Here is a 14938-nt window from a genome sequence, read left to right on the forward strand (position 1 = left end):
TGTTAAATTGTCTAAAAAAGCAGAGAAATGGCTACAATGGTTATGAGCAGTTGGCTGAGTTGGAGAGTTTCACTGGTTTAGTGGAAGATTTAAACCAGGGAAGACATTTAAACCAAAAATAGTAAAATAACTGGACATTTAAATTAGGGAGTAGTAACACTGAATTGCTCACTTGGTCTGGCTCATGTATTGTTTGTGCTTCTGCATTTCTGTCACTGAAACAGAGGGACAATGATGCACTTCTTAGAAAATCAGTCTTGATCAGAGAAAAATCAGTGTTAAAGGAGAGATCTCCATACAGCAGCTGAACAAATGAGAGGGATAAAGAGTTTAGCACCACTCTAGCTTTGCTGAAAGGGATGAGCCACCTTCATTTAGTAGCCTCTGGCAGAGACAGAAAACCTGGGGCACCTCACCTAATTCTGGTGCTGGATGTGTTGGTCCAAGCAACTCAAGTATCTTCAGTGCCAATTGTCCAAATCTCATTGTGGAATTTCAAATCAGTTTGTTCCTTTTAATTACTTCTGTCATATATCTTCAATTTCATTGGTTTCCATGCTGTTTCTTCAATAAATAAGCAAATTAATTCAAATTTTGAAGCTTGTCAGGCTGAAAGGAAGGGCTTGACCTGCATTGTGCTGTCACTGGCCAGTCCTGCATGGCTGTTCACAATATCCCTGTTACAGACACAACCAAATGCTCATCCCCAGCAATCAGATTCCTGAGATACTTGGACCTCTTGATTTCAGATTGTTCCTTCTGTCAGGTCTGGAAAGAGAAACCTTTTCTGCAGGATAGGTAGCAAGGAACTACCATCACATTTTCCTTGATGGATTATTTCAAGGATGAACATGTATCCTTGGACAGGGATAGTGCAAGTGACAGTGCAGCCACAACCTTCTGTAGAAGAAGTCACAGCAAAAAAATAATGATTGACAGGGATTTAGTGTTGGAAACCAAACTCCAATGGATTTCAAAAAGCTATTAATTAGTGATTTTCTGTTGCTGGTGGTTTCCTACTTTGCTGCCAGTCCCTTGAGCCACCTCCTCTTCTTCCTTTTAGCTGTGGAAGTATGTTGGAGTTCAGTATTAAAATCACCACTTGAAATTGTAAAGATCTGGTTCACAGCAGGAGAGAAGTCTGAAGGTAAGGCCACATCACCCTGGGCATCTTTGTTATCCCAGTAATTTGGAGTTTGCTGGGTGACCTCGGAGCTCCTCTGTGCTTGGAGTGAGCACAAGGACATCTCACAGCTTTGTGTCAGGCTTTGGTCAGAAATTTCCAGACTGGGAATTGCATAGCTTGAATTTCCTGTGCTTTAGCTCAATTTCAGTCATGTTCTGCCCCTGTGCAGTTTTCTGCTGCCACCTCCCAGCAGAGCAGTAGCAGCTTCCTTGATTTATTCCAGTGTATGTGCAGTCAGTATGGCCATGGAAGATGCTGTAGAAGTAGAGGGGAATCATTTTTGACTGAGGGAAAACTGGGGGGAATTTATTTGGAGGGGATTAGAGAGTGTTAAATTAGAGGAAATGGGCCAAGATGACCCATTTAGATAGAAAGTTTCCAGATTAAACCACAGATATCTTTTAAAAAGGGTAAATGGGATTGTGAAGGGGAAAGAAGAAAATGGAGCCTTAAAAAAAAAAAAATTAAAAGTTTGAATTTAAATAGTGATTGAAGAGTTGCAGAACTGCTGTGGTAAGAGAGTAGTTGGGTTACTCCTAAGAGTAGGAGTTACCTGGGTGCAAGTTACCATTCACTGCCTCATTTTACCCTTAGTAGGATGAGAGTCAGTGCTGGAGAGGATTTGAGGTGTAGTGTGAACACAGAACTCTTGATCTTGGCCTCTCAGGAATTAAGAATTCATCTAAAACTAAGTCCTGGAGCCAACAACTTTATCTCTATTGGGCTCCCCATAAAAATGGGAGTAATTACTTGAGCTTTGTAGTCCATATTGATTAATTAATATGTGTTAATAGTGAGCTATGACTATCAGTATGTTTTACATCCCTCAAAGTATGATTTCTGATAGAACCAGACAGTTTCACTGCCATCACTTCAAATTTACTTGGATGACCAGGCCAGTGCTTATGAATTTAACTGCCAGCAGTGGCAGGGGAGTCTGGGGAGTGAATAAAAGAAAATCAGGGTGAATAATGCAGGTGGAGAAGGGCTGGATTGAAGCCTTGTCATCATTTGGGAAAAACAACAGGAAGAAAAGAACAAGAGTGTGAACTCTACCAAGTCAGCCCAGATTGAAGAGCAGGCACTGGACAGAGTGCCTCAGAAAATCACCACAGGCTGAGCTGTGCCTGTGCAGTGTCCTTGAGATGTGACACAGAACAGGTTAATTAAACTCAGGTAACAGAAAACTCAGCTGATTTTCTCCTTTTGTCTTCAGTGACGAGGTATTGTGTAAATAGTGGGTGACTCTGGGAGGATTCATTTGACTTTTTTAGCTCCTTTAACCGAAACAATGTCCTGCCTGAGTCCTTGGTTTCACTTTAAGATAAACCAGATGAGTTAATTCATGATTTCATAGCAAAAGTGACCTAAAAAAAAAATCTTGTTGATTGTTTTTTTTCCTCAAAAAGGTTTGGCACAGCTGCCTAAGGAAGTGGTGGATTCCCTTCCCTGGAGGGATTTAAAAGCTGTGTGGATGTGACACTTGGGGACATGGGTTACTGGTGGCCTTGGCAGTGTGGAATGTAGACTGGATCTTGTCTGTCTTGTAGGAAATTTCCCTGGTTTGGGTCTGGGTTACACAAAGACATGTTTGTTGCTTAATTAAGAGCATTAATTAGGATATTAATTTCTTTCTGAAGTGCTTTTAACTAAAATAAAACTCCTGTATGGAAGCAGCAGTGGCCAGAAGCCCATGGTTTTTGCTGTTATGATTTATTTTCTTCAAGGAGACACTGGTATCTATTTCTGAGTTCTCCAAGTGTAATTTCTGTCTTCACTAAGGCTGTGCCAGTAATACTGCACTTGCAAACTGTTTTTTCTAGTGGAAAATAATTTGCTTTGTAGTTAAGCACAAAAGCAGAGGTAGGTGAGGTTCAGCTGTTTGCTGGGTTTGGATTTTAGTTTTCTGAAGTAATTAATTTCTCTTTTAAGGAAGTGTTTTAGTTGTTAGTGCTGGTGATAAGTCCTAAAGGAGAATGAAGGTGCCTGAAGTACTTTGGAATGTCTCTTTTTCTTCATGTGTGGAAGAGGTGGTGGAAATCCTGGTGATGGCTTTGCTTGGAAGTTGTCCTGCACTTTGTCATGTGTGTGATGCTATAGATGGACCCTGTATGTGTGGTGAGAAAATGCTCAGAGTTTGGCCAGGCTCTTGTTCTGCCTTCTTGCAAAATTCCTGAGTGACTTTGAAGGAGTCATTTGGACTTGTCCAAAGTGCAGCCCCTCTCTGGGAGCTCTTGGTCACAAAAATTAGTGCAGTGTTATTGCCTGCCTCACAGGGATCTTGTGGTTGGAGTATTTACATACCCCAGGTGGCAGAATTATTGGGGAAGAGTTCTGAGATTCTGCCTACATTTTAACAGAGGATTGGTAAAATTTTGAAATTAAATGGAGGGAGCAGAAGACAGCACTGTACCGTGTAATCTTGGTGGCTGAAAATTATGAATTATTGTAGAATCACAGAATGTTTTGGGTTTGGGTTGGAAGGGGCCTTAAAACTCATCCTGTCCCACCCCTGCCATGGGCAGGGACACCTCCCACTGTCCCAGGTTGCTCCAAACCCCATCCAGCCTGGCCTTGGACACTTCCAGGGATGTGTCAGTCTGGTCTCTAGGGCAGGCCCATGTCTCAATTTTATTGATGACTTTTTAAATTACTGTTTCTTCACATGGATTACACTATTTCAGTGTGTTCATGAGATTTACTGTAACTAAAGCGCACAAGTCCTGCTTTGAGAGCTGTTACAGAACTTATATCCAAAGTTTAGTCTTTGGCTCCCAAACCCAAGAGCTCCTCCTTGCTCTTGGCACAGGTCTGGGCTTTGGGCCCTGGTTCAGCACTCAGCTGCCACTCCAGTTTTTCTCTGTGTTTGTTAGTCCTGCTGATCCCTCATTCTGCCCTTGAATCCAGGCTCAGAGTTTGAATTCCTGCCTTGTTGCTGTAGAATTGCAACAATAGCAGGAAACCCAGATTTTGGAAGTAGGGAAGGTTAGGGTTAGACAGATAAGGTGTCAGCGTGAATCAGTGCGTGCCTTGAGTAGAATTCAGAAGTATCTGGCTGCCAGCCCTGTGCTTAGTCAGAGGTCAGTCCCTTTTGTAAGACTTGGATTATGACAATAATTGCCATTTATATTATATTTTTGCCTTGTAAGATCAATCTCAAGTTCTCTCTCTCTTTCCCAGAGATGTAAAGCAGAGTAAGTTACTCACCCAAGTGGCAAAACGACTGGGTTTGCTCACTGCCAGCATCCATTAAAATTATTTTATCAGCAGAGAATTTCAGAGAATAAGTGGAAGAGCAGCTTGTGTAGAACAGTGAGTCGGGGTTTGGGGCTCTTTAACCAGCTGAGAAACTTGAAGCCTCCTGAAGAAACGATGTGTTGATATTCTGCTCTCAGCTTGCCTCCTCTAATTTGTGTAGCGGTGAGTATTTGATTACGCCGGATTTATTTTCAGAAGTTTCAGGCTGCTCTTATTAATTGTCCCCATTTTGATCGAAGGCGTGTGGCACAGCTCTGCATTCCAGAGCTGCTGTTTTGCATCCCTAAACAGAGCTGCTGATGCTGGGGCTCTGGGGCTCAGCTCAGAGCCTGATTTCCCCCCTTGCTGCAGCACGAGGCTCTCGTTTCCCCGGGATGAGAGCAGTCATTACAAGAATTACATTTTGTTTGTGAATCAGGATGAATGGGAGTAGAGGCCTTTTTTTTTTTTTTTTGAAAATCAGAAGCCAGAGATGCAACTGCAGGAGATAATTATGCAAACGTATGGGTGAGGATGGCTCTGTGTTCATTGACATGATGAGCACTTCAGGCCTGAGGTTTTTTTCTTTTTTTCTCTTTCTCTCTTTTGAAAACTGATACAAGTCCTCTGAAAATACTGGAGTTGCAACTGATGAGCATAAGTGATGAGTCAGATCCTTAATCCTCTGTTACGCCTCAGAATTCACAGCATCAGCTCCTGGTTTTGAAGGCAGCTTTGCTTAATATGGTGCAAAGTTTTAGGTGGTTCTGAAATATTTATATTGCTGTGAATCATTGAGGCACACAATGGTTTGTGTTGCAAGGAACCTTAAAGATCATCTCATTCCAATGGCAGGGATGCCATTCGCTGTCCTGGGTTGCTCCAAGCCCTGTCCAACCTGGCCTTGGACACTTCCAGGGGTGCAGGGACAGCCACAGCTTCTCTGAGAAACCTGTGCCAGGGCCTCCCCAGCCTCTGAATGGAAGGAGATTCATTTGTTCAGTAAGAACAGAAAAAGTCAAACCTTGAATTTCAGAATACTGTTGTGCCTTAAATGCCCCAATTCTCTTCCAGCAGTGCCTTAGAGCTGTCCTGGAAGGGTCACAGTCTTTGCCTCTGGCCTTGATCCTTGTGTGTCCCTTCCATCTCAGAACATTCTGGGATTCTGGGATTTTTTGGTGATACATGTCAGTGCTGTTATGGACCAGCTGTAGCTCAATGAATCCCTTCCTTTGAGTGTCTTGTAAGAACCAACTGCATCCTTTGGGATGGGGTGAAGGGTTGGATGGGGCCCTGATCAGCCTCATCTCTCAGTGCCACCCCTGCCCATGGCAGATGAGCTTTGAGCTCCCTTCCAACCAACACCAGCCCAGAATTCTGTGTAGGAAAGGAAGGACTGAGTGAAACTATGCTTGGTCCTTGGATATCGTAAATATGTGTGGAGAAAGAAACAAGCTTGCATAACCTAAACCAGGGTTAAAAATTCAGAGTGAGCAGCTGCAAGTGGAGTTTCTTTGTAGTCAGTGGTGCTCATAGGAAGCATCTGGAGCAGTCCTTCATGTGGATTTGGTGGTTGAATGTCAGGCTGGGTGATAAGCAAATTACATTGCTTTGGAAATAGCAGTGCCATCTCCTTAATGCCCCTTTTTAATATCAGGAGGACATCCACCTCCAGAGCTGCTCAGGCTGCAGTTCTCCCCAATAGTGGATGCACAGACACACAGGAGAAAAATCTAGCAGGTTAAGGAGTTCAGCTTCTAACTGTGATGGTGGTTAAAACTCTGGTTTAATTAACACGTTATAGAAAGTGGTTTTTTTAGCTGTGTACTTTGGAAAAACCTATTTCAACTGGAAAGCCACAATTTATGTCGTGATTTTGGTCTCCCATTTAAATGGTGAGATGGCAGTGAGTGACACCAAGGAGGTGCCTGTGATGTTGTGAAAAATGCTGTTGCTGTAATAAATGAGATGACAATCCTGGATGTCCCTTGAGCAGTGCAGGGGTGTCCTGCCCTGTGCTGTGTGTCAGAGAAGGGGAAATGTTGGCATCTCTCCCCATCCTGCTCTCCTCAGTTGATGGGACTCGATCAGAATCATTCTTAAACCAATTACCAGACTTAGGATCCTGTTCTGAACACTTTGGCTCTTGCCCACATCCATATTATGCAGATTATATCAAATATAGGTCTTACAGCAGAAAGCTCAACTGGTTTTGTAAGTCTTGAGCTTTGCTTATTAGATAAAGCTGTGAATTTTAATGGGAATTGGAGAAGGACCTCTGCAGAAGAGCATCTCCTCAGTGGTGCTAGAGTGCTTCCTACTCATCTACAGTGAGTAGAAGAGTGGAAAAAGTGATTTCTTGTGATCATTAAAGAGTCCAGAGCCATTTTCTCAAGTGTTAGAGGTGTTAAGGCTGCTGTCTGGCCTTATTCCCAAACGGGTAATTGAATTGCTTTGAACTTCTGCGAGTTCAATTGGACATGGACTTAGCTCGTGGCTGTTTTTATGGGATTATTCTGCTGTGCTCCATCACCTAGAAAGTTAAGTGTTGGGTAAATGATTCTTGTATCAGCGTGGGCTTGGGCTGTGAGAGTAGGTGAGAAACCCTTGATGTGTTTTTCCTTACTTTTCTCTATATAGTGCAGGAAAATAAGGGAGGAGAGCAGTCCAGCCACATATCCCTACTGGAGATCAGAACAGTCAAACTGGGGAGGGAACCCCACATCCAAAGGGTGAAATTAATTTTAAAAAATGAGTTTAAATAAATCTTCATTGAATGAGAAGGACGGGCAGTGCTGAACAGCCTCCCCTCAGAAGGAGGAGGAGTGGTACTGCATTGGGCTGGTTGGGACCTGCTGGATATTTTATATCTGTGGGTTTTGTGCTGGAAAATAAATTCCTTTTTATTTCCCTCCTTAGAGTTCTCCCTTCAGTCTGATATTCCGGTACCTCAGGTTGCTTTTGGATGAGCTGTGAAAGATGAGCATGAAGTTTTAATGCTTTAGAATGGTACAACTGGCCCATCTTTTTGGGGGATGATTAGTGTAAGGAATGTAAATAAGTTTGATATTTTAGGCTCCTTACATTTTTTTCTGCCAGAACCTAAAGAAACTTTGTCTTAAAGGGCAAGATTCAGTTGTTAAAAAATCGGTCACTTTTACTTTTGAGCTTAATTAGAAATTTGCAGAGGTTTTGCTTGCAAAATTTCCGGGAGAAAAATTTGCAGTTGTTCTCCCTTGGCTATCTCTCTTTTTTTGGGTGTCTCCCCAAGCAAATTTGCCAGCCCATTGTCAGTGGTGAGTGTATTGATAGCAGATAAAGCATGGGATGTAGAGGATATTTTGCTACACAGGCAGCAAAGTTTGCCTACAGCAAAGTCAGTCCACAGTCCTGTTCTCAGGAAAAGTATTTTCCATCTTGATTTTCTCCTATACCCCCCAATCATTCTGCTTGTCTCTATCTTATTTTATTCCTTGCTACTTTTGCAGTTGATTGTATTTCACAAGGAAAAAGAGGGGGAAATAAATTGAATTACAGGTAGCCAGAGGAGTGCAGGAGGATAAGAGGCTCTTACTGCAGTGTGGGGGGGGGGATGAAGTGGTGGAGAATATTCACTCGTTAATGAGGTGAATGAAATTAGGGTGATTCTAAAATGGTTGATTTAATTAACTGCTTTGTAAATTGATCTTTAAACAGGATAAGTTTATTAAAATATTTTAAAAAGGGAAAATTACCAAAGCCCTGCTCGAGTAACAGTTTGAAATAATGCTTGCTGTAGTTATTCATTAAAAAGTTGTGGATAGTTGGCAGTGTTGGAACATGTTCAATAATACCACATTTTGCAATATTTGTTTTGGGGTTTTAATGGAAAATTCCAAGTTCCTGCAGCTGTTTTCAATCATGAAAGTCCCTCAGGAGCATTATTTCTAGATCTCATGGCTGTGCAGAAAAGCACATGAAGATGGGAACAGGAGTTCCAGATCAAGAAGACCAATGAGATGTGTCAGTGCAGTATTTGCTGAGTGTGCAAATATAAACAAGGCACTTGGGCATCTCTCTATCACATCAGTGAGACCAGCAGGGAGATATTCTAATTTCAGTGTTCTTACCTCTTAAAAATTACCCAGAAGTTGCCTTAAAAATTTTGGAGGGTTGGATAATTCTTTGCATGGACAGACAAGCAGAAAATTGATTTTAGTTTGGTTTTTTTTTTTTCAAGTTGTCCACATTTTTCCAGTGGTTAAACACAGTATCATGGAGTTAATTAGGTTTGCTGCTCTTACATTTGTTTCTGCAAGGCTTTAAAGTCCATTGATGAACAGGACTCCAGAACACAAGTTGGAAATCATTTAATATCTTTATTCCTGGGGCAGAGGGTGGCCTTGCCCAGCAGCCTTTGCCTCCCTGTGAACTGAAATTCCTGCACAAGCTCAGCTGTGTCAAAGAAGGACAAATTGAGGAATTGAGGCTGGAGCTCTTCCCTCATATGGCCACGAGCAACAAGAGGTCAACCCCTGCCCCTGCATCTGAGAACTCTGCACTTCATTAGCTGGAATTCACTAAAGGACACTTAGGATTCACCAAATCATTGTGTGTAATTCACTAAAGGAGATTAATTTGGCCTGGGCACCCAGATCCAGGAGCTGAGCCCTGGCGCTTTAGACAAATTAGGAATGACACCCAAATTTCAGAGAGAATCGCTGGCCGTGGCCACCAACTGCTGCAGAAGGTGGTGAGGCCCTGGCACAGGGTGCCCAGAGAATTTGTGGCTGCTCCATCCTTGGAAATGTCCAAGGCCAGGCTGGATGGGGCTTGGAGCAACCTGGGATAGTGGAAGGTGGAACTAAATGATTTTACAGCCCCTTTCAATTACCATTCTGTAATTCCATGATTCTGTGTTGCTTGACATTCTTGAAGCCATCTGGAAAGTCTTGTTTTTGTCAGATGGGAGATTTTTAGTTCATGGGCTACAAGGACAAAAGTTCTGGGTTTCTGTGTCTGTGATAAATGGATGATTAAATAATTTAAAGTATACTTTAGTATTAAATGTTGAAGAGTCTGTAAAGTAGGAATTTTGAGTGGAGGTAATTCTGGTTGGAGGCTCTGGCTCATTAAATTCTCCAGTTCAAACACAGAACCTGAGCACATGAAACTTGGTATTGACAGATAAATGATCTGGGAAATGGTGACGACAGAAACACTGGTAAGAATCCCAAACCAGGTGTTTTCCTGAGGAAGGGTGAGCTGGCATACCCAGTGAAAACCACCTCAAGGCCAGGTGTTTAAAGAGATTTTTCTGCTTGAAAATGGTGCTGCTCAGAGCTGGCTGTGATGAGTCAGTAAAATCCTTGTCACACTTCCCCAAAGCTGGGAGAGGAGGATGGAGCAGCCCTTCCTCCCCCAGAGGCCAAACCTGGAACACAACGTCTGGTTCCAAACGCTCCCCGCCAGGCTCCGAAGGTCTCAGCCTGGGATGCCGCTTCCAAATTGTGGTTGTTACAATTCCAGTCAGTTGCAGCTCGACTGCTGCATTGCCTGCCATGCCCTCCTGTGGTTCAACAGAGTCTGGGTGCTTGTCTTGGAAAATTTTAAATGGCCTGGACGTTTCCAGTAATCAGTTTTCCAGAGGACAGCACATTCCCGTTGGGCTGAAGCGCTGATGTGGATGTGGAACGTCTGTCTTCTCACACAGGCATTTTCTTGGATGGGAGTCATCCCCTTGCATTGTCCTCCTGCTTCCTTCTCCCACAGAACAATGCAAGGAGCTCAGAGGGCAAAGATGAGATTTTCTTCTCATTTCTGTATTTCCCAGGCTGCAAGTACCATTTTTGGGGATTTGTGTATCCTATCTTTGTCTTTACAGCTCTGCTTCAGCTCTGTTCCAGCAAGCAAGTTTTCAGTGTTGTTCTTCAGCTCCAGCTATGGATCTCGAGTCATTCCATGACTCCTGTTAGGAACTTCTGTGTGCCAGGGCAGAAATCACAGAATCACAGAATGATGAGGTTGGAAGAGACCTCTAAGGTCATCAAGTCCAACCTATGCCCTAACACCTCAACTAGAGCATAGCACCAAGTGCCATGTCCAGTCTTTTTTTAAACACATCCAGAGATGGTGATTCTATCACCTCCCTGGGAAGAGCATTCCAGTACTTTATTATTCTTTCTGTGAAAAATTTCTTCCTAACATCCAACCTGTACCTTCCCTGATGTAGCTTGAGACTGTGTCCTCTAAATGGACATAAGGAGTCATCCTCAAAATGTGTGGGGAGGAATAGGCAGCCCTGGAAGGTCTCTCAGCCTGACAGCCATCATCCCTTTCCTGGCTTTCACAGGGTCCTTGGAATCCTTCCTTGACTTTCCCTCAGCTGTGATTTGCTCTGGCTCTCAGGGATTGTACATCAGCTCTGTCACGTCTCCTGGAGTTTGAGCGATCTCTTCACCCTGCTCTCCTGCAGGAATGGCAATAAACCCTTGACTCACGAGAAGATTCCTGAGAAGGATGGAAAATGCCATATTCTGCTTGCCAAGTTCTGCCTGCCCTCCATCTGCCATCCCTTCTTCTCAAGATCTAGAGTTCTGAAGGAAGGAGGAGATCTTGTTGTTTGTGTGACATTTGGATCTGTAGCCAGGAGACTTAGGAATGAAGCACGATTAAGGGAGCATACTGGGATTTTTTTCATTTCCATTTCTGGGCTTTGCAGCAAATAATATTCATTGTTGTTGCACCTTGGGAGGTTTAGGAGTTAAAAATTATTTTGTTGAGCCACCAGGATGGTCAAGTTGCCTAAGAAGTCAATCTTTTGAGGAGAAAAAGCTGAAGACTTATTTCTTTAAATGAAAGCTCAGGAGTAATTGGATGTGCTGCACTTTCCTTGTCAGGGCAGGCAATCTGTGACAACATTCCAGGTTCAAAAGTTCCTAACTTCAGAAATCCAACTTCAGTCAAATCAGCTTGGGTCCTACAGGCCACTAGAATTTCCGCTGGGTGTGTTTTTATCTTCTTTTTTTTTTCAAGGTAGCAACAAAAGTTAGGGCAACTCGAACTCTTTGTAGTTAAGATTTGAAAGAGTAGAGATTCATAAATCTCATGTCATAACTGGTGAAAACTTGTCCAGAAAAACTCAGATCTGTGGCCACCACAGAAATCTGAGATTCCTGTCTGATGGGTACTTAACGCTGGGCAAAATTTTGTCTGGGATCAAGTTGCAGCCATAATTACTGAGCAACCACAGTCTCTGTGGCAGTGGTTTATCAAAAACAAAAAAAAGGCATGAACTGCAGAGTTGGTGCAGGTGTGGGGAATGTCAGGAGGGGTCTGAAATGCTGTTGGAGCACTCCAAGTAAAATGAGCCCTTCTGCTGTATAGTGAGATTGGCATTCATGGCAGGTGTCCAGCTGAGGTTGGTTGGAGGTGGATTTTGCTCTGTGTGGTATCTTAAAGTTTTGCACCAGAATTTATGAAGTACCTTCCATGTAGAAATATTGAACAGAAGTATTTTGTATTTTCCCTCATTTCCAGCCTGCTGGAAACCATGTCTCGCTCCCCAGATGAGCCAAGATTCACCACCATAGGGCACAAAAGGGCACAAACTGCAGGGTGTGGGGAATGTCAGGAGAGGTCTGTAATGCTGTTGGAGCTCTCCAAGGAAAATGAACCCTTCTGCTGTGTAGTGAGATTGGCATTCATAGCAGGTGTCCAGCTGAGGTTGGTTGGAGGTGGATTTTGCTCTGTGTGTGTGTGTATCTTAAAGTTTTATACCAGAATTTATAAAGTACCTTTCACATGCCACGTAGAACTATTGAACTGAAGTATTTTGTATTTTCCCTCATTCCCAGCCTGCTGGAAACCATGTCTCACTACACAGACAAGCCAAGATTCACCATAGAGCACAAAAGGGCACAAACTGGAGGGTTGGTGCAGGTGTGGGGAATGTCAGGAAAGGTCTGAAATGCTGTTGGAGCACTCCAAGGAAAATGAACCCTTCTGTGTAGTGAGATTGGCATTCATGGCAGGTGTCCAGCTGAGTTGGTTGGAGGTGGATTTTGGAGCTGCCATGTGGAGGTGCATTTTGGAGCTGCCAGAATTTATAAAGCACCTTCCACGTGCCACGTAGAACTATTGAACTGAACTCTTTTGTGTTTTCCCTCATTTCCAGCCTGCTGGAAACCATGTCTCACTACACAGACAAGCCAAGATTCACCATAGAGCACAAAAGGGCACAAACTGGAGGGTTGGTGCAGGTGTGGGGAATGTCAGGAAAGGTCTGAAATGGTGTTGGAGCACTCCTGCTGTGCAGTGAGATTGGCATTCATGGCAGGTGTCCTGCTGAGGTTGGTTGGAGGTGGATTTTGGAGCTGCCAGAATTTATAAAGTACCTTCCATTTGCCACATGGAATTATTGAACTGAAGTATTTTGTGTTTTCCCTCATTTCCAGCTTGCTGGAAACCATGTCTCACTACACAGATGAGCCAAGATTCACCATAGAGCACAAAAAGGCACAAACTACAGGGTTGGTGTATGTGTTGGGAGTGTCAGGAGAGGTCTGAAATGGTGTTGGAGCACTCCTGCTGTGCAGTGAGATTGGCATTCATGGCAGGTCCTGCTGAGGTTGGTTGGAGGTGGATTTTGGAGCTGCCATGCGGAGGTGGATTTTGGAGCTGCCAGAATTTATGAAGTACCTTCCATTTGCCACATAGAATTATTGAACTGAACTATTTTGTGTTTTCCCTCATTTCCAGCCTGCTGGAAACCATGTCTCACTACACAGACGAGCCAAGATTCACCATAGAGCAGATCGACCTCCTGCAGCGCCTGAGACGCACGGGAATGACCAGGCATGAGATCCTGCACGCCCTGGAAACCTTGGACCGTCTGGACCAAGAGCACAGCGACAAATTCGGGAGAAGATCCGGCTACGGAGGCGGCTCCTACGGCAACAGCACCAACAACGTGCCGGCGTCGTCCTCGACGGCCACGGCCTCCACGCAGACGCAGCACTCGGGGATGTCGCCGTCCCCGAGCAACAGTTACGACACCTCCCCACAGCCTTGCACTACGAATCAGAACGGGAGGGAGAGTAACGAGAGGTTGTCTGCCTTCAACGGGAAGATGTCGCCCACCCGCTACCCGCTGGCCAACAGCCTGGCCCAGAGGTCCTACAGCTTCGAGGCTTCCGAGGAGGACTTGGACATCGACGACAAAGTGGAGGAGCTGATGAGGTGAGTGATGGTCTCTGTAAAAGGTGGGGAGGTGAGAAGTGACTCAGCAGGAGTGGTAAAATGCTGGCACGGGTTGTCCAAGGAGGTGGCGGGTGTGTCATCTCAGGAAATATTCAAGGTCAGGTGGGACAGGGCTTGATAGTTAAAGATCAAGTCTAAGCGACTTGATCTAGTTGAAGATACCACTGCTTATCACAGTAGGTTTGGACTAAATGGCCTGAAGTGTCTCTTCTAACCCACATCGTTCCACGAGGATTTGATGATGATAATGATGATGATGATGATCAGGAGAGCATCAGACAGTTGCTCCAGGCAGTTGTTCCTGCCAGTGCTCCAATGGTCACCATCCCAGAGCCTCTCACTCAGCTGGAGTGGGTGTGTTGGAAGATTGCTCAGATAGGGTGGTAAAATGCTGGCACAAGTTGTCCAAGGAGATAGTGGGTGTCTCATCCCAGGAAATATTCAAGGTCAGGTGGGACAGGGCTCTAAGTGACTTGATCTAGTTGAAGATACCCCTGCTTATCACAGTAGGTTTGGACTAAATGGCCTGAAATGTCTCTTCCAACCCACACCATTCCATGAGGATTTGATGATGATCAGGAGAGCAGGAGCTGCTCCAGGCAGTTGTTCCTGCCAGGGCTCCAGGGGTCACCATCCCAGAACCTCTCACCTGCCTTGTGGAGGCAGCCCCAGTCCCACAGTCTGACTGTTGAAATCATTTTTCCAGTGCTGTACCAAAAGTTGGGATTGATGTTAGAGCACTCTTTTACTTTTATTCAGGATTCTGATCAAATATCAATTCACACGACTCCTTCTCCACTATTTCACACCCATTGTAATTCCTTCCATATAGAGGGAGAGTAGGGAATCCAGCTTGGATATCCAGTGGGATCTGGAGAGGATGCATGCTGTTTGTTTATAGTTTGTGGCAGGGATTTGCAGAAGGATGCAGGAAAATGCAAATAATAAAGAAGAAGCAGAAGTTTTCTCTGACAGCCATTGGGGTGTTGGTTTTTTTTCAGGGCTGACCTTCCTTTACTTTTAGCAGCTTTCTTTTCAGCATTATGGCAAAGATGAAAGGAGGGGATTATACTCCTGAGGATGAAAGTCAGTCAGTGGGCTTTGAGAGCACAAAGAAATAAGAGGAAAGGCCAAATGTCTCCAAACAATTTTGGTCATAATGCTGGAATTTTTTTCTTTTTTCCCCCAAAAACTGCTCCATTCCTGAAGTACCTGTGGGAGGACTGGAGTCCATAAGCTCCAGAATAGAAATGTGTTGGAAGTAGTTTGGAAATT

General features: G+C 44.1%; 1 protein-coding gene across 8 annotated transcripts in view; it reads left to right on the top strand.

The window, feature by feature from the left end:
• Positions 1 to 14938, top strand: part of HMBOX1 (homeobox containing 1) — a 117878-nt gene that overhangs the window by 49316 nt on the left and 53624 nt on the right. For 7 of the 8 annotated variants that reach the window (XM_058019546.1, XM_058019551.1, XM_058019548.1 and 4 more), the window contains exon 3: positions 13163 to 13642. In XM_058019546.1, the coding sequence (XP_057875529.1) occupies positions 13163 to 13642 (480 nt within the window). Of the gene's footprint in view, positions 1 to 1063; positions 1148 to 13162; positions 13643 to 14938 lie in introns of all 8 variants that reach the window. The other variant, XM_058019553.1, reaches the window with a different exon arrangement.

Source organism: Melospiza georgiana, chromosome 3 (genome assembly GCF_028018845.1).
Source record: "Melospiza georgiana isolate bMelGeo1 chromosome 3, bMelGeo1.pri, whole genome shotgun sequence".
NCBI lineage: Eukaryota > Metazoa > Chordata > Aves > Passeriformes > Passerellidae > Melospiza > Melospiza georgiana.